This window comes from Thalassophryne amazonica, chromosome 11 (assembly GCF_902500255.1).
Source record: "Thalassophryne amazonica chromosome 11, fThaAma1.1, whole genome shotgun sequence".
In the NCBI taxonomy this organism is placed as follows: Eukaryota; Metazoa; Chordata; class Actinopteri; order Batrachoidiformes; family Batrachoididae; genus Thalassophryne; species Thalassophryne amazonica.
Window position 1 is genome coordinate 57479202 of NC_047113.1, and position 21113 is coordinate 57500314.

Consider the following 21113-nt stretch of genomic DNA (forward strand, 5'->3'; position numbering starts at 1 on the left):
ATGGTTTCTGTTTTTTTTTTTTTATTATTGACCTAAGCAGTGAAGCAGTAGCTGCTACAGTAATTACAATGCTGCAGTAATTTAAAGAAAAACACTTTTTTTTCAGTAACATTCTTGACTCAGATACAAATTATGTAATTGTATCTGAGGCTGTTTTTGTCCACCTGCTTCTGGTGTACGTCTGTACTATCTTTAGGCACCTATTCAGTCTGAACTCCTCAGTCAATACATTGAACCGGAGCCATTGCATAACCACCAGCAAATATAAACCAACCATCTACTCACTTGTTGCCTTGTACAACAAGCTGTTAGTCTACATTAGCGTAAGTAATCATACCAGTTTCAAGGTAGTCTTACGACAGCAGGGGCAGGGCTTCTTTATCCTGTCAACTGTGCATATTTAGCTGTTGTGAATAAAAACAGCTTGGTCAGGATGAGCTGGAAACATGGCGGCTGAATCAGACGATATCTACTTTGGTTAGAAAAGGTTGGTGAAGAGGAAAGGTCAACAGTTTAACTTCCTGTCGGCTTCACAAAGGAGAGGAAGGGGTCTGAGGAAGGGGGTCTGCCATTGCATTACTTGCTCTCTGTACAGTGCCAGATTGCCAGCCAATTAAAGGTTATCGGAGCTAAAAAACAATAGCCCTGCAGAGCGGCTCTGCAGATAGGCAATATCTAAATATATATTGCTTCACCACCTTTTACTACTGTCTGGGATCTAAGTGGGGAAGGGAGACTAGCTCCTGTGCAAGTGCATGTTGATAAGCCATGTGGGGAAAGTACAATATATCAGTACGAAAGTGTGTGTGTGTGTTTGCATATGCAGTTGTGTTCAAATTACTAGCAGTGTGTTTAAAAAGCGTCAAGACAGAAAACTTAAAGCAATATGTCTCAAAAATTGAAAATGCACAACAAAACAAATGAGGAACGAATGGGAGGAAACTGGAGTCAACGTCTGTGACCGAACTGTAAGAAACCGCCTAAAGGAAATGGGATTTACATACAGAAAAGCTAAAGGAAAGCCATCATTAACCCCTAAACAGAAAAAAACAAGGTTACAATGGGCTAAGGAAAAGCAATCGTGGACTGTGGATGACAGGATGAAAGTCATATTCAGTGATGAATCTCGAATCTGCATTGGGCAAGGTGATGATGCTGGAACTTTTGTTTGGTGCCGTTCCAATGAGATTTATAAAGATGACTGCCAGAAGAGAACATGTAAATTTCCACAGTCATTGATGATATGGGGCTGCATGTCAGGTAAAGGCACTGAGGAGATGGCTGTCATTACATCATCAATAAATGCACAAGTTTACATTGATATTTTGAACACTTTTCTTATCCCATCAATTGAAAAGATGTTTGGGGATGATGAAATCATTTTTCAAGATGATAATGCATCTTGCGATAGAGCAAAAACTGTGAAAACATTCCTTGCAAAAAGACACATAGGGTCAATGTCATGGCCTGCAAATAGTCCGGATCTTAATCCAATTGAAAATCTTTGGTGGAAGTTGAAGAAAATGGTCCATGACAAGGCTCCAACCTGCAAAGCTGATCTGGCAACAGCAATCAGAGAAAGTTGGAGCCAGATTGATGACGAGTACTGTTTGTCACTCATTAGGTCCATGCCTCAGAGACTGCAAGCTGTTATAAAAGCCACAGGTGGTGCAACAAAATAGTAGTGATGTGTTGGAGCGTGCTTTTGTTTTTCATGATTCCATAATTTTTTCCTCAGAATTGAGTGATTCCATATTTTTTTCCCTCTGCTTGGTCTGAAAAAGTAACCGTTACTGACTGCCACAATTGTTTTTCCTGATTTCTTATAGTGTTTCTTAAAGCCAGAAAGTTGCCATTTGAAATGACTTTAGTTTTGTGTCATGTCTGTAATCTGCTTTTTTTCTACAAAATTAAACAACTGAATGAACATCCTCCGAGGCCGGTGATTCCATAATTTTTGCCAGGGGTTGTAGCTGAGCAGTCTATCATTTTCTGCAATTCTTTATATACTCAACAAAAATATAAACGCAACACTTTTGGTTTTGCTCCCATTTTGTATGAGATGAACTCAAAGATCTAAAACTTTTTCCACATATACAATATTACCATTTCTCTCAAATATTGTTCACAAACCAGTCTAAATCTGTGATAGTGAGCACTTCTCCTTTGTTGAGATAATCCATCCCACCTCACAGGTGTGCCATACCAAAATGCTGATTAGACACCATGATTAGTGCACAGGTGTGCCTTAGACTGCCCACAATAAAAGCCCACTCTGAAAGGTGCAGTTTTATCACACAGCACAATGCCACAGATATCGCAAGATTTGAAGGAGCGTGCAATTGGCATGCTGACAGCAGGAATGTCAACCAGAACTGTTGCTCGTGTATTGAATGTTCATTTCTCTACCATAAGCCGTCTCCAAAGGTGTTTCAGAGAATTTGGCAGTACATCCAACCAGCCTCACAACCGCAGATCACGTGTAACCACACCAGCCCAGGACCTCCACATCCAGCATGTTCACCTCCAAGATCATCTGAGACCAGCCACTCGGACAGCTGCTGGAACAATCGGTTTGCATAACCAAAGAACTTCTGCACAAACTGTCAGAAACTGTCTCAGGGAAGCTCATCTGCATGCTCGTCTTCCTCATCGGGGTCTCCACCTGACTCCAGTTCGTCGTCGTAACCGATTTGAGTGAGCAAATGCTCACATTCGCTGCCGTTTGGCACATTGGAGAGGTGTTCTCTTCACGGATGATGCGAAGGAGATGTGTTGCACTGCATGAGGCAAATGGCGGTCACACCAGATACTGACTGGTATCCCCCCCCAATAAAACAAAACAGCACCTTTCAGAGTGGCCTTTTATTGTGGACAGTCTAAGGCACACCTGTGCACTAATCATGGTGTCTAATCAGCATCTTGGTATGGCACACCTGTGAGGTGGGATGGATTATCTCAGCAAAGGAGAAGTCCTCACTATCACAGATTTAGACTGGTTTGTGAACAGTATTTGAGGGAAATGGTAATATTGTGTATGTGGAAAAAGTTTTAGATCGTTGAGTTAATCTCATACAAAATGGGAGCAAAACCAAAAGTGTTGCGTTTATATTTTTGTTGAGTATATGTTTTCCGCTCTCTAATCAACTTTTTAATCAAAATGCTATTTTTTTTCTGAACAATGTTTGGAATGACCCATTTGACCCATTTTGATTTTCAGAGGCAAATGCACAACAAGCATGTACTCCATTTTCTGGCTTTGCCCTTAAAAGACATGTTGCATGTTATTTAATGTCCCAGTTAGCAACACAGCATCAAAGTATTCATGTTTGTAAGTCTATTTGCGCACATGCGTTAATAATTAGTGGTCGCTGATGTATTTTTGTTGCTAATTTTTCCTCTCGCTCTGTTAACAGGTGTTTTTTTTTTTCAGAAAATGTCATACTTGGCATTTCCTTGTGTGTGACGCATATTTTAGAAAAAGCAGAAACATCCCAATGGCTAACAGACAGAGTGAAACAAACGCTGCTACATCCGATAACGAAGCTTCTGAGCTTTCATTTGAAAGGATGGCTCGGATTTACAGAGGATGTACAGAGAGGAGATGACACACTTCACACTGAAACTCTTAACTTTTCCAATGTCTGCCGGATTTTGGAACGTAATGTGATGACGCTGCTGTTTGTGTTGCAGTACACTGTTTTACTGCCGCCGTGATCGTGGACATGGGATGTCTCCATGACATTTTTACAGGCCGCCTGAACACACAGATGTATTTCTTACTTTAGAAAATGTCAGAAGATGCTATTTTCAGGAGATAACAGACTTTCTATCTAACATGTCAGAATCATGAGAGAACCTGAGGAGCTGGAGTTGGTCATTATTCTCCGGCTGGTGATTGGACATGATCCGTGCGTGAGGACTTATGGGCCATTTCTACAATATTGTAGAGCATTCAGTCCCAAAGAGGTCAAAAATTGATGTCTTCAATTTGCTGTTTTTTGTAATTCATTTATATCTCTAACCTTTATGGTTGCAGAAACTTTTTAAATTTTGGCTGTAACTTTATTTTCTCTCAAGTTCTGGTCTTTCAAAGTACACATGTCCAAAAGGTTAAAAATACAAGAAATTTATTATATTTAATATAAATATTACCACTGTCAGTAACAGCCATATTTCCAAGTTAAAATAAGTTCACGTTTCTTAGTAAAACTTACCTACATTATTTATATCATTTACTGGATGAGTAATGTTGATGTAGAAGCTGAAATTTTCACTAAAAATTTGAGTCTTAGTGAAATATTCTCCTCTGGTGCCAAAATTTTCTACCCATAAGGGACAAATATGAGAGCTAGATGTTATTCTTTTGTATGAATAACAACAAATTATGTTTTTATTATAAGTATTAATCCATAGTTTCAAGAAAATATTAATACATGGCCCAAAGTGATAACTCTTGTACTGTATTCCATCAATTTGTGCACCTTTTGTTGGAGTTTGGATAATTATATTAAGTCAATAGGCTGCAAAAAATTAAAACAATGTCAAGACTGTCAGAAATAGTTCAAAAGTATATAATGTCACAAGTGTCTTGATATATTAGAGAAATATTCAATAAAATCAGGAAAGATTAATGATACAGGATACTTTAAGATTTGTAACAAATGGTTTCGGAGTGGACAAAATATTTTAAACACATTCCTTGTGGGTCTTATTCAAAATTAACAGCTAATACTTTTCCAAGTGCATAGTATATTATGAAGTGAGTGGATATTTTTTATTACCTTGCCTTACCAGAAATATTTACAGTGTTAACATACTGAGGACTTAAACCTGTATTTCGGAGTGGACACTTTTGGACGGAATGATGTTCACATGCTTCTCAATACCAAGTTTCAGAAGATAGTTCAGATATATTTTGCCCTAAGGTGACAAACATAGATGCACTTTATTAAAAGTGTATCTGATTCACAAAGATGTATTTCTTGTTAGAGCAACAGATGGAAAAGTCGGAGTGGACATTTTGGACGGAAACTTACTCATGCGGATTCAATTCTACTCTGTGCGGAAAAAATCCTGGATATAGCCACTATTGCATCATTTAGTAAAAGTACATATTCTAATGTATTGTACCAGTGAATATTTTTGTGGTGAATATTCTGCCTTGGAAATTATTCAACTTGGAAAACTGTGAATTTTTCAAATGGGAAAGTCATTTCTGTCAAAAATTCAACTGCTTGATATATTTTCAAGATAAACAAATAGTTTTTGTTTGTTGTTTTTTATTTACAGGTACTTCATTCTATCATGTATTTATCCATATATGACATTTTACCTAATATGTTTAGATACCGGAAATATAAGGCCAATTTTGGTGCAACCCCAGCGCTCTACGATACCGTGAAAATGGACCTATAGTGGAACTGGACAGTGTTCTCTGGCTGGTGATTGCACGCGATCCATGCTTGAGGACTCTTTGATGATGTGGACATTACATATTTATCCCTCTGGAGTTGTTCGATGCAGATGCGCGTCAAAGTCACATGACTGAATTAAGCTGTAATCCCATCAAATTCCCCACACTTTGAGTTTGTTTGAATGTTTGTTGAAAGTGCAAACCTCAACTTATATACCAGTTTTAAAATTTTGTTGATAGACACAGTAAAACCTGAATAATGATTAATAATTTTCCGAAGGCTTTTTCCTGATTTATTATGGTAATATGTGTGGAGAGGTCCTCAGTGCTGCACTCGTCCAGCACGTGTGCAAACGGGACTTCTCTCCCTCTTCTCTTCTCTGCTCAGAGCAATTACAAGGGGAAAGAAAACATAACTTTTCCTTTATCATTTGGTGTTAAAAGCATGTTCTAAACCAAACCCAAAGTGATCATAAATCCACATATTTGGTTGTGGAAGTGCCACATTCAGCATGTGCGTTAACATCTTTCCTCATTCCTGTTCTGAGGCTGGTGGGAGGTGGGGGACATCTTCCCCTTTATCACTGAAGGAAAAACACATGATGCAAAACCACTGATTCCACGTGGATTGATCAATGACCACAAATGGGCTTTTGGTGAGAAAAAAAATAAAAGCGACCAAAGAAAACACTGCCTCCTGGTGGATAGCAGCATGAATGACAAAGTATCAGGTCATTCCAATGCCCAATATTACATGTCCAACACAAGTCAGAGAAGTCTTATTTTGGACAGGCATTGTTTTTCTGAGTGGCACAAATATAATTTGTGTCTATCTTATTGTGTGTAAATACGAGTAGTAGTAGCTGCACAAAAAAACAGCAGAAACATTTCCTGCATTTTAATGTAAACAGTTGTATATAACTTTGTTGTTTGCTATATTTAAACATATATTTTTGACATTTACAATTTATATTTGCATTCTAAGGTATAACCGTGGTTTGTTAAACATGTATATGGTGTACTTTGTTCTATTAGGATTTTATGTTTCTGTGTGAATTTAGGTTCACTGTGTTAAGAAAATATGTCAGAATGAAAGAAAACCTGTAATGTCACACAGGGGAGGGTGTGCTGAACAAAATAACAAACAAGGCAAAGTAAACAGTTTTTTTGAAGGTAAATTATGAAGGTAAAACCAAAATTAGTCAAACACACACAATTATACCCTGGACTTTCGCATTGTTTTCTCCTCAGTGGAGCTGATAGAATTAATATTTTTATTTTTTTTAACTGTGAGACAGTCTGTCAAATTTTGGATCTTGATATGTGCGGAGCAGCATGTTGTTTTAACGTGCATGTGCATGCGGACCTCTCCGCTGTTTTTCAGGCTGTCTGATCACACAGGTGTATTTTTAGATTTTTCACAGTTATATCGAAGACAACACTCATAAGCGTGTACAAAGCTGAGTGTCTAGCAGACACCATTTTTAACAGTCTGCATTTATGACTAATGGCTGTGCACACCCACTAAGTCTTCTCACAGTGGAGAGTGGCTGATCCTTTTACCGTCAATGCACCAAAATTAACAGTTATCACTTAAAAACGAGTCACCATAACACATCACACTTATGTAAACTTTGGAATTAATCTGTGGCTCCATCCTTAATGTTAGCAGCTACATTCCATTCAAGTGCGCACTGGGACATTTTTCTCAACGCTATATAAACACTGTTGGAAACATTAGGAAAAACGAGTACTCACTTTGTACTTTGTTTTCGGCAGATTCTGTAGCTGTTTGCTGTGAATGCCGTATACTTTGAGACCAGTTACGGAAGTGCACAAAGTAATCCTGTGAATCATTGGCTGGCAACTAACAGCTGAAATCTAAATTGTTATGTTATGACATGTCCTTTAAATAAGGGCTACATGTTTGACACCTGTTTTTTCACAAAAACAAAAATGCAGACATTGCAATTTTTTGGTACAACCTAATATTCTCTTTTCTTCACTTTCTACAAAGTAATAACAAATTTGATCAATTTTGCTCACTCACTCATCTTCAACCTCTTACTCTGGAGGCTGGAGCCTATCTCAGCAGTCATAGGACATGAGGCAGGGTACACCCTGGACAAGACAGCAGTCTGTTGCAGGGCCACATGTAGACAAACAAACACATTCACACCTACGGACAATTTAAAGTTTCCAATTCACCCAACCTGCATGTCTTCGGATGTGGGAGGAAGCCAGAGCACCCAGAGGGAACACACACAGAGGGCACGGGGAGAACATGCAAACTCCACAAAGAAAGACCCCAGGTGGGAATCAACCCCATGACCTTCTTGCTGTGAGGCAACAGTGCTAATCACTAAGCAATTGTGCTGCCCGACAATTTTTTCCTCATGATTTAATTTGGAATAAAAAGTGCAGTGTTCCTAATGGAGATGCTGTGGCGACCTGCACATGTAAAACAAGAGTAAAAAACAAGGAAGATGCCAAAGGACATTTTTGAATAAACTGTCTTTGTCCCAACTTTTTGAAATGTGTTACGGGCCTGACATGCATTAATGGATCTATATTAACAAATGAATGAAGTTGAACACACAAAATGTGAAATATCTTCGATCCATACTGGTCTGCAATGAGACAGAAGGATTACTGCAGGATTACTGCATTTTCTTGTTAATTGCATTGTCCATGTTGTTCCAAGTGAAACAAAAGGATGCAGGGTTGCAACCATGATTTATAAAAGGACACTGAGGGGAAGCACGACACTTACACAGGTTGTAGAACAAATGCAAGAAAGTGATGCATCATTACCTCAGATGCACCCACCTTGCTCACAATTACTACTTTCTAAGACAAGAAAACAGAAATAAAACAAGAAGAGAAACAAATAGCCTTTAGAAGGCTCATCAATCATGGTTTAAGATAATGGTAAGAGGAAAGGAGGGTGGAGTTAAAATGACTTTACCAAACATTGTCCTTCATCATTCAGTATAAGAGGATGAATGGAAGGTGTGGAGGGGTGGGGGCGTCTGTGGTCAGCGTGAGAACAAAAAAAATAATTTGTGTTGAAAGCAAGAACAAGTTTTAAACGGGGTCAACAGAACATACAACCACCCGCTGAAATTGAAAAATTGTTTCTGAATATCAAAACCCTGTGAAACAGCCATTCCCAAAATGAAGAATGCCACAGCCCACTTTGAAATCTGAAAATCTTATGAAGCCAAACCAAACTTTAATCACAATATTGATGAACAGAGGAGACAGAGATGAAGTATTTACATACAATTTACGCCCCCTTTGCCCACTCACACAAATTTAAACAAAATCTAATTTAAATCCTATCAGCTTTGAGTACGTCCGATTGCATTTTTCCAAATAATCAAGTATTTTTTGCATAATTTAAAACTTTATTATAGAACTGAAATTTAAAGATGATTTTGTTTATTTTTAATGACCACTCATGGTCCATCTGCAATACCTTCACAGCCCTCAAGTGGGCCACGTCCAATACTTTGGGAATCACTAGTACAGCCAATTCTCTCTCTCTCACACACACACACACACACACACACACACACACACACACACACACACACACACACACACACACACACACACACACACACACACACACACACACACACACACACACACACACACACACACAATTCTGAACATCATTCTTACCTGAATGAGTGATTCGCTGAGCCTTTCCTCGTCTACCTGCAGCACGATGTCCCGGATCTCCTCATAAGGCAGGCGGAACGAACCCAAGAAAATTGCTGTTGTGACGGAGAGAGAAAAGTGTTATTTCCCGTCATTTTTTTAAATCGTATTTTTTATTGGACCGCAGGGTTTCACAGAGACATTTCACCACTCATCTTTCAGACAAAATGGCCATAGACACAACTTGTCACTGGGAAAAATGAATCCAGTTTCCGCCCCTCATCAGGACAGTCTGTACCACTCCGATAATTACTGGGACTGGAAACATCAGCTGTTAATAGTGAAAGCTGACGAACTAACACCTGTAGTACTATTTGTTACAGCGGGGATGTGCTACTAGAGAAGACAGTAACTGTTGCTTGGGTGGATGCAAAGGAACAGGATTCCTCAGAGGACAGCTCACTGCATGTTTCACTCTGCAGGTGGGGAGTGCGGGGCTGTTGGTGGATCCAGGTGGAAGTCACAGGTGGATATTTGGTAATGAGTTGGAGGAGAGTCACTCAGCAGCTGCTATACGGTGGCAGCGGTGAAATCTGAAGTCTGTGTCTGACACCACAGCAGAGAGGCAGCACATTTTCCTCCTTTATTCATTATTCATAATCAAGTCAACTCACGACTTTGTTTAATGCTTCTGTAATACAAAGTGTTATTTCACAAGGACATTATCACAAAAGCAAGCAAACAAAAAAATATGAACACTGAATTTCTCTGTGGCGGATCTGCAATAGCTCAAGCAACTACTGCCTTAAACGATAGTTTACTACAAATGAATCAACTATTTTAAAAATTGTTTGTTTAATCAAGTACAAACGCAATTTTACTGTCAGAGAAGCGTCTCTAATGTGAGTATTTTTCTACTTTTATCTGTTTTACAATCAGTGTAAACTGATTGTATCTGTGTGTTTCAGCATTTGTAACCTTCACTCTTCTGATCACTACCTGAACTACACGCTGCCCGCTTGAGTCCTTGGATGAGGCAATTTGTCTGCATTATCCCACTCAAAACAGCAATAAATGAGAACTAACCTTGGCTGGGGAAGTAACCTGTGAAAGACTGGCATCCTCTCCAGAAGGAGTCACAGGTTCTTGTCTACTTTAAGCTACAGTATCTGGAGACAAGCATGGGCACCCATGGATCTGAGGCCCTATATAGAATTAACTCTATTGCCACTCCTGTATTTTAAAGTTTCAGGCAAGTAGATAAAATGTTAAAAGGTGAAATTTCTTATTTGTCATTTTCGAATATACAGTAATGCCAAGGATCTTGAAATTTAACCTTGATGTCTGACTTTGAGTCCTGACCAATCCTAAAAAAATCAAATCACTTATTACCACTCATTGGCTCAATGTACAGTCTGATCAAAATCTGATTACACTTTGTTATGATGAGGGAGACAGCTAGGGCAGTACTGGGTATGACATCTGGACAGTAGAAGGAAGACAAGGAGACTTGGTGGTGGAATGAAGAGGTCCAGGAAAGCATAAGGAGAAAGAGGTTGGCGAAAAAGTTTTGGGATAGTCGGAGAGATGAAGAAAGTAGACAGGAGTACAAGGAGATGCGGCGTAAGGCGAGAAGAGAAGTGGCAAAAGCAAAGGAAAAGGCATTGCGAGCTGTACAAGAAGTTGAATAGTAAGGAAGGAGAAAAGGACTTGTACCGATTGGCCAGACAAAGGGACAGAGCTGGAAAGGATGTGCAGCAGGTTAGGGTGGTAAAAGATGCACATGGTAATGTGCTGACAAGTGAGGAGTGTGTGCTGAGAAGGTGGAGGGAATATTTTGAAGAGTTGATGAATAAAGAAAATGAGCGAGAGAAAAGGCTGGATGATGTGGTGTAAATCAGGAAGTAAAAGAGATTAGCAAGGAAGAAGTGAGGGCTGCTATGAAGAGGATGAAGAGTGGAAAGGCAGTTGGTCCAGATGACATTCCAATGGAGGCATGGAAATGTCTAGGAGAGATGGCAGTAGAGTTTCTAACCAGATTGTTTAATAAAATCTTGGAAAGTGAGAGGATGCCTGAGGAGTGGAGACGAAGTGTGCTGGTTCCTATTTTCAAGAACAAGGGTGATGTGCAGAGCTGCAGTAACTACAGAGGCATAAAGCTGATCAGCCACAGCATGAAGTTATGGGAAAGAGTAGTAGAAGCTAGGCTTAGAAAACAGGTGAAGATCTGTGAGCAGCAATATGGTTTTATGCTGAGAAAGAGCACTACAGATGCAATGTTTGCTCTGAGAATACTGTTGGAAAAGTACAGAGAAGGACAGAAAGAGTTACATTGTGTGTTTGTGGACTTAGAAAAAGCTTATGATAGGGTGCCAAGAGAAGAGTTGTGGCATTGTATGAGGAAGTCTGGAGTGGCAGAGAAGTATGTTAGGGTAGTGCAGGACATGTACAAAAATAGTGTGACAGAGGTGAGATGCACAGTCAGAATGACAGACTCATTCAAGATGGAGGTGGGATTACACCAAGGATCAGCTCTGAGTCCTTTCTTGTTTGCAGTGGTGACGGACAGGTTGACAGATGAGATCAGACAGGAGTCCCCATGGACTATGATGTTTGCAGATGACATTGTGATCTGTAGTGAGAGTAGAGAGCAAGCTGAGTCTAGTCTGGAGAAGTGGAGATATGCTTTGGAGAGAAGGGGAATGAAAGTCAGTAGAAGCAAGACTGAGTACATGTGTGTGAATGAGAGGGAGCCCAGTGGAATAGTGCAGTTACAAGGAGTAGAAGTGGTGAAAGTAGATGAGTTTAAATATTTGGGGTCAACTGTTCAAAGTAATGGAGAGTGTGGTAGAGAGGTGAAGAAGAGAGTGCAGGCAGGGTGGAGTGGGTGGAGAAAGGTGGCAGGAGTGATTTGTGACCGAAGAATATCAGCAAGAGTGAAGGGGAAAGTTTAAAAAACAGTAGTGAGAGCAGCTATGTTATATGGTTTAGAGACAGTGGCACTAACAAAAAGACAGGCGGCAGAGCTGGAGGTGGCAGAGCTGAAGATGTTGAGATTCTTTTTGGGAGTGACAAGAATGGACAAGATTAGGAATGAACATATCAGAGGGACAGCTCAGGTGGGACGGTTTGGAGACAAAGTCAGAGAGGCGAGATTGAGATGGTTTGGACATGTGCAGAGGAGGGACCCAGGGTATATAGGGAGAAGGATGCTGAGGATGGAGCCACCAGGCAGGAGGAGAAGAGGGAGACCAAAGAGGAGGTTCATGGATGTGCTGAGAGAGGACATGCAGGTGGTTGGTGTGACAGAGGAAGATACACAGGACAGGGTGAGATGGAAACTATTGATCTGCTGTGGCGACCCCTAATGGGAACAGCCGAAAGACAAAGAAGAAGATGATATCTTGTTCACAAACCTACACAAACACAGTTACATAGAGACAGAGGCAATCACATGGCTGTGTGCATCCAGTGGTATCACTAACAATAATTCATTGCAAAATAATCTCTGGATTCATTGACAACAGTCATCATCATTTGATTCAGTCCTTTTAACAACCAGAAACATTTCTGGCAACAGAGTCCAGATATACACTCACCAGCCACTTTATTAGGCACATCTTGATAGTACCGGGTTGGACCCCCTTTTTCCTTCAGAACTCCCTTCGTTCTTTGTGGCATAAATTCAGCAAAGTGTTGGAAATATTCCTCAGAGATGTTGGTCCATACTGACATGACAGCAACACACAGTCACCCGTTCAATCAGTCTGCCCATTCTCATCTGACCTCTGACATCAACAATGCTTTTCCATCCACACAACTGGTGCTCACTGGATATCTTCTCTTTTTTGGACCATTCTCTGTAAACCCTAGAGATGGTTGTGTGTAAAAGTTCCAGCAGATCACCCGTCTCTGAAATATTTAGACCAGCTCATCTGGCACCAACACACATGTCATGTTCGAAGTCACTAAAATCCCTTTCTTCCCCATTCTTGACGCTCGATTTGAACTTGAGCACATCATCTTCACCATGTCTAGATGCCTAAATGTGTTGAGTGGCTGCCATGTGATTGGCTGATTAGGTATTTATGGTAACAAGCAATTCAACAGGTGTACCTAATAAAGTGGCCAATGAGTGTATATTGGTGTCAGTCATCCAGGTCTCAGAGAGAGAGAGAGAGAGAGAGAGAGAGAGAGAGAGAGAGATAGAGAGAATCATTAAATCTTTCTTCACCTCAATGTTTCCTTGGCTACACACATTAAAAAAATAAAAATCCTCACCTCACCGTAGCTTACCTCACTCATTCACCCACCAATCTTCAACCGCTTACTCCAGTCCAAGTAAGGGTCACAGGAGCCGTAACCTACTGTACCTTTAATTTTAAAATTCCTCCTATTTTTGTAAATCATTGGGTGTAGGTAGGGTTGAAATGTAAAAAGCTTAACACTCTCTGCTTCTATTTCATTAAAGTATAGTAGTGACTCTTTTTTGATGCTGTAGTATCAGTCACTGTGACTCAGAGGGGCTGACTTGTTGTGTAGTACATGTCTCTCAAACATCACCATTCTGGAGGTGAGATTTTTGACACTTATTTTTGCTTCCTGTCAAACTTCAAGCCCATCTGCTGGGTTGTAATCAAAGATGACAGTTCCACCTATCAACAACACCACAGCACAAGTCCTCCTCCACTGACAAATGCATGCTGCCGCACACGTACAGAAAACACATATATGTGTCATGTATTTGAACCATATGCTGCTTCATAAAGCCTGACAACAAAATTGTGTCAGCTGTTCATAAAAAAGTCAAGAATATGAAGCGCTTATGCACCACTGCTAAAATTTTTAGGGAAAATAGGTTGGATGAGGACATATTCTTACACAGCAGTGCTAACACTGGTGATTTTGCTGTGTACTTGCCACCAATCATCGCACATTAGCGTTTCCACCTACGAGCATCACTGCCTAACATGAAGGGCTGAAGAAATAATCATTTATATTCCAAATCAGAATTTAAGAGCGTGTTTATCAAATTGCAGGAGTCTAAATTCAAATCATGTTTGAACTTGCCTTATTAACACTTTTCAACTCAGCTGTCAGAAGTAAAATTGAGTGATTTCAAAGTAAGCTCAGGTACTTTCTTAGAAATATTCACTCACTCAGAAATATGTCTTGTACCTGTATTACTGCATTTCATTTGCCAGGGGTGGCGGCCATGTGATTAGTGCGCTTTGTTTCAGTGTGTAATGTTCCCACTTCAAAGCCCACCCCTGCCGCATTTGCTCATACAATGTGGAGTTGTGTCATGAAGGGCATTCGGTGTAAAGCTTGTGCCAAATCAACATCCAGATCCCCCTGGATCTGCTGTGGCGACACCAGCGGGTGTGGCAGCAGCCTCAGCCGAAGGGGATGACCATTACTGAATTTCATTTCTGTGTGGACACATGAATTAACTAACATAGTAATACAGCAAGCAAAAGTGTTAAGATTTTATTTATTTTTTAATCATGACCAATTCATGTATGTCATGCCATGATGTCTTACAAATGTCATATATGTAACCATCAGGTCAGTACATCTCAAGTAACGTGGCAGGTCCTAGGTCATCCTCTCAGATACTTCTGAAAAAATTCACAGGTGCTCTTATGCCACAGATATGTAAAACCCCAAAATATTACATCTGTATCTCAAATAGTGTTGAAGCCACAGCCCCTGAAAAATTTAGTGATCTGAATTTTACCAAATGAGGTTCTCTGTGCACTTTACAGCATGAATATCTCCAACTGTATAGAATGTACAGCTTCGAAAGTCAGTGTATAGGGTAGGTTTTTGTGTAGAATTTGAAAATCTTGTCAGACTTTGTATATGTTGTGCCCTTTTCCCCTAAAAATGCTCTGAAAATGGCTGAAAATTAAAACCACAAGAAAATGCTATTACCTTTAATTGCTTGTTACTCAAAAACTATGCTAGATAAAGCACTGATTTTTCCCTCCTATTACTTTTGACATATTAGATCACATCTACAAGAAAACCAAACCTATTGCTATTTCATGAGTGCTACAATTTTTATAAATAAGTAAAAAATTTTAAATTTTGCTAAACATTGCCTATCTTCACATTCTCATTTGTGGCCAGCCTAAGGCACACCTGTGCAATAATCATGTTGTCTAATCAGCATCTTGATATGCCACACTTGTGAGGTTGGACTGATTATCTTGGCAAAGGAGAAGTGCTCATTAACACAGATTTAAAAAAAAAATGTGAACAATATTTGAGAGAAATAGCTCTTTTTTGTATATATAAAATGTTTTAGATCTTTGAGTTCAGCTCATAAAAAATGGGAGCAAAAACAAAAGTGTTGCCTCTATATTTTTGTTCAGTGTACAAGACCTGAAACAATACTCAGTATTTTAAAAAACAAAACAAACAAAAAAACATTTGTTCCAACGTTTAGTGCTCTGAAATACAGTAAAGGTTAGAAGGTGGAGGAAATACACCAGTGGTTTTAACTCAACATCAAGCCTACTGAGGATCCTGGGAAACTGAAACACCCACATGTAGCTATCGTGCCGAGTTCTGAAATTTGCTTTCCACTTGATTATGCACTATATGCACTATATGCACTTGTAGTGACCACTAAATAACTGCCAAGAAAATGTTTTCCCCAAAGGACCCGGTAAAACACCATCAGTGGTGCAGGCTTTCCACTTTTTCTCACAAACAACTTTGTGAGTTGTTCATGGAGTAGGAAAATGCCTGGATTCTCAAAGAAAACAAGAAAGTTCACACAACATACCACTTCATAAATGTGTGGAGTTACGCAGGTAAAATAATATAGAATATAATTAGCACACAACATAGATTTACTGTATACTTACAAAGATTCTGTGCTGTTTTAGGATCCAGGATGTGAAGCTCTTTTGCCTTTTTCTTGAATTGTAGCATTCTGTCATCAGGCTCATCAACTGCTTTATTCATTGCTGGAGAAAAATACACACACACACACACACACACACACACAAAAAGTGTTTTCAGCATTAATATGTGAACATTTGTGAAATCTATATTAAAAAAAATTCTATGCAAACCATACTAATCAAAATGTCACAGAGGATGCTTTGCACAATTTATGACGATCTGGGCAACTTGTCAAGAACAAATTGTACCCCAGCAGTCACCCTGCCCAGAGTGCTGCTCTCACTGGACCGACATCTCTGCTATTTTGGAATTGCGGGATAGCTCGCGCCCACAGATTGAACTCGCCGGACTACTTTCGCCACACTCTCATGAGCGCCACTTCCCAGATAGATCTCTTTCAGTGCAGCTTCTTGTTCTGACTTTAACAAGAAGTTAACACCCAAGTCTTTCATCGCCAACTGTAAAGCCACGGTCACAACCCACCGTGCATTTTTTTTCGCCGTATGTTTTCTGCGGATGCCACGGCCACTACGTTTTTGTGAAAACGTACGGAGGCAGTAGCAAGAGGAGGCAGGGAGTACGTTCAACGCATGTCTCTAGGAGTGTAACGATAAAGAGAGTTGACAATAAAGCAGTGTGTGTGTGGGGTCGCTTTTCTTTTTTATGAGCGGGACCGGAGTGGCAGGTGTTTTTTGCCATCGGCAATGCATGAGCATGTCCAGCCTGCAGCGGTAAGTTGTACGAGTGTTTACTTGCCTCGAAAAGTTACAGCTACTTAACAGACTAAAGCTGTGGAGTGTCTGTGTTGCTGACGTTTGGAAATAAAGTGAGAAGCTGCGTTGTGCATGCAAGTCTGTCGGCCTCCATAGTATGTGGTGAGTGCCGTAATCCGTACTGCCTACGTACGGATTTGGTTAATTCAATAGTAATTGAATGAAAATGTGCTGCTTTGAATCCGTACTGAGGCAGTACTCACAACGTGCGTCATCTGTACTGCTGGTGAATCTGCAGCCTGACCGCAGCGAAAGTTCTGCATGCACTAAAACCTCTACGGCGTGTCTGCGTGCTCCTAAATTCGTACTGAGGCAGTACTTAGGACGTACGGATCTCCAAATTTAGCCCACGTTTTTGCAAGTAGACTGCACGCACGTGCAAGTATGGCGGGTCGTGACCACGGCTTAAATGGTAATCAAAACATTCCAATCATATCTTTCTGTACTCTTTTGCATCAAACTACATCGTGACAATGTTTACAATGTACTTGAGCGATAACAGGTGTAGTTGCTCATAAATAAGTTTCTTAAATATTTATTACTTCAGTTATCTTTATAATTTTATTACTGGTAAATTTTAGAATTGATTTAGTTAGATGAGATATACTCATTATCTCACAGGAATATATCACAATTATCTAGGAACTACTTTTTGCACAGGAATTCATCAAGCATGTCGGCACCGGGCGTGTACTAACACAGAATACCCAAAAACTGGACGGTTGTTCAGCCATAACAAGAGCATCCACTTTTAGCTTGTCATAAGCTAAGCTAATGGCGCTTGTAAGAGTGTGTCCAGCAGTAAGCAAGTTCACCAATGAACTTCCAAGACAAAATTATATTGTTTAAATCCTGTTAAAGTAGCTCTGATTTATAAATCATTTACCTTTAGGTGTCTCAAATAAAAACAGCTGAAAATCTCTCTCTCTCTCTCTCTCTCTCTCTCTCTCTCTCTCTCTCTCTCTGTCTCGTATGGATCTGTGTTTTAATTTGGCACAAACTTTACACTGCGAGTCCTTCCTAGCACAACTCCACATGTACATGGAGAACGTCATTATCAGTCAGAATTCTGACTTTTACCCTCAAGCAGTGCTTTAGTATTTCATCAAGAAAAAGAAAGAGATGAAAACCAATCATGCCATCCCATGTTTGTGGTTTCTGGAGTTAATAAATGACACAGATGAAGGGTGGACGTGATTGAAATATTAAAAAAACTATAATGCACACAGTCACCGGTCATAGCAACAGAGCAATACCCTGCAGATGATCTTCACTCTCTTCTTGTGTTTGTATCCTGCCAATATTTCTGTCACTGTAACAGGGTGTACGGTTACTGTTAGTTTCGAGGAGGTCATGGCAAACATCTGTCGAAAATCTGTCAACACGAGGCAAGGATGAGGTGTTTCCATACGGTTCAAAGCCATAACCTCCAGGTATCTTCAAGCATATCGGGGTACCTTTGAGTTAGACATTAATTAGTTGTTACAAGCGGATGTACTTAAACACCTGCTATATGTAACTAACACTGTCAGACTTATGCTTTTAAATGTCTGCCTCACATCAGCTTTAATAGAGAAAAGAAATTGTGCATTGTTTGTGAGCATGGAGAGCAAATGAGGCGTTCTTAATGTCAACCGAGAAAACCTGCAAAAACCTAATGGGCAAAGATTAAATGTGTGCTGGAGCAGTAAGGTGCTGTGCAATACATAAACAAAAAAGGGTACCTCAGTTTGACAGTCGTCTCAACACACATACCATAAGGGGGCAAATTAATATAATCTTAGCTGCTATGAAAAAGCATTTATCAGTGAGCAGATCCTTTTTGCTTGAATGGTCTGCTGCTTAGTCAACAAACATTAGCTTATGGGATAAAACTCCGTTGCAGCAAACACAGCATGACAATATGTGTTAATGAGCAAACGGTACCTTATGAAGACACTGGCTTCAGAAGACTAGAGATTTCACTACTCTTGGAATCTGCTATTACATAAGCTCAGTCTGGGAGGACATTACAGAACCACCATGGATTCTGGATGCCATCCACCCAGTCATGCAACCATCCCCACCTCTCAAATGTAACCATCTATTTGGTGAAATGTTGTACAGCCCACTTGGCCTTATCCAGCCACTGGAGTCCTCAACAGGGATGTGCCTTTTTGCTGGATCATGCCCAGAGAAACCACAAAGTCATCATGGTATAACTGATGGCATAGTCTCCTGAAATAACCACTGCTTTGACACAAAGTCATTCCAGCAGTAAACAAGGATCTGCCAAGGAAAGAAAACATCTATTTATTGCCTTCTGTCACTGGTTAATGTCCAAGTGTGACAACCATGCAATAACACAAGAAGCATGAGAACTCTAAAAACTGCCATTCTCTAACAAAGTTTACATCAAAGCATGTTTAAAATGCCAACCAATTTGCTTGACACTATTTACCACTGCCAGATTCCTGTCATTAGAATTTTAGAAACTACAAATAAACCTGACATCTTGACCACACAAGCTGTTGGTGAGTTAACCCTGAAGGCGAACAAGATGTGTCAGGGCTGCACATGCAAACAGGCTGCATATAATCCTGTCAGTCCATCTTACAGTTACATAATCCATGTACAACTGTAGTAAATAAAAATGGGCTGCAAAACACTGAAATTATCCCTGTTGCATATCGGGAAAAAATTAAAAACAAAACCAGAAAGCATTGCATCATCAGCATAAGGCTTTTTTTTGGGGGGGGGCTAGACAACTGATTTTCCACTCACTTTCTCACAGTGAATAGTTTTGCTTTGCAGCATCTGGGAATTATGTTTTATTTCTGCACGTGTCAATGAGAAAACAAGTTTACAAACAAGCAAACAAGCACGTTTATCCGATATTGGAAGAATGTGATCATGGAGGCTTGGAGAGGAAGTGGTGGCAGGTGACTGTTTGCAATCTCAATGGGATAGTTGGGGTGCGGACACGTGACTGTGAAGCAGGTATAATTGCTTTGTGTTAGTGATGTCTGTGCTTATCTACATGACTGTGGTTGAACAAATTAAAGAATTAAGAAAACAAATGTGATAACGGCTGTCAGATGTTTAATGACTTGGGGAAATTGGAAGGGTCGAAGCTTATGAATTGTACAAATCCTTTGTGAAGCTCGAAGCAGCTGTGTGTCAGTTTCCCTGAAGCAGTGGGGTAAAATAAAAGGTTCAACAAATACAAATGCAATGATTGTAACTGCACAGTAAAATCACCAGTGTTAAATTAACACTGGCACTCTTAATTTTACACTGGTGTACATATGTTACAGTGTTAGTTTTACATGGGTGATTTTACTATGTGGGTGTTTCATGGTTGTCATGTCAACCTCGTAGAACTTTGGAGTATCAAACTGTGCAAAGCCCTTCAAAGTCACAAGCGGCGTCTGACAGCAGGACAATATTCTCCACCCAGCTGTAAAAATGGGTACCAGACTTGGCTGGGGACATAAATGTGAGGCCTCATTGTAAAGCGCTTTGAGCATCTGCTAGATGGAAAACCGCTACAGAAATGCAGTCCTTCAATTTCAATTCAATTTATTAATTTATATAGCACCATCTCACGAAAGAGTTGCCCTAAGGTGCTTTACATAACACACAATTCATAACAACAGAGAAAATTAAAATTGAAAAAAGGGCACAATAAAAAGGTAAAAACACAACAGAATAAAAAAGATATTACAAGGCAAACATAAAAACTGAATAAATTAATGATATGACAGTCTAAAAAAGTGGGTTTTCAGTCTTGATTTAAAAGTATCCACCATGTCGGACTGCCTTATAGCTATAAGTAGATCGTTCCAGACAGTAGGGCCACGGTAGGAGAAGACTCTATACCCCACAGACTTAATATTCATCATTGGAACACACAGAAGCCCTGTGCCCTGCGAACGCAAGGGCCGTGCCGGTACGTAGGGCTTGACCAAGTCTGCCAGGTAGGAAGGAGCCAGTCCATGAACAATTTAATAGAAAAGCAACAGGACTTTAAAATCCGATCTGACAGAAACCGGAAGCCAATAAAGGGACGCCAGAATGGGTATAATGTGGTCAAACTTTCTACTTTGTGTCAAAAGTCTGGCAGCAGCTTTCTACACTAACTGAACACCCCTAATGCTGGACTGCAGCAGACCAGAAAATAAAGCATTACAATAATACAATCTGGAAGAGATAAATGCATGTAAAGTCTCAGCATCAGCCATAGACAGGATGGGACGAATCCTCGCTATGTTTAGCAGATGGAAGAAGGCAGTCCTCTTCCTTCTTATTCCACACAGTTGCTGTGTGCCACTTCAGGAGAAGCAAAATCAGTGGGA

The 21113-nt window shown here is 40.0% G+C and overlaps 1 protein-coding gene across 2 annotated transcripts in view; it reads right to left on the bottom strand.

Moving 5' to 3' along the window:
* Window positions 1-21113, bottom strand: part of diaph2 (diaphanous-related formin 2) — a 1163737-nt gene that overhangs the window by 430581 nt on the left and 712043 nt on the right. For both annotated transcript variants that reach the window (XM_034181862.1, XM_034181863.1), the window contains 2 exons: window positions 15964-16065; window positions 9107-9201 (listed from right to left, as the gene is read on the bottom strand). In XM_034181862.1, the coding sequence (XP_034037753.1) occupies window positions 9107-9201; window positions 15964-16065 (197 nt within the window). The remainder of the gene's footprint in view (window positions 1-9106; window positions 9202-15963; window positions 16066-21113) is intronic.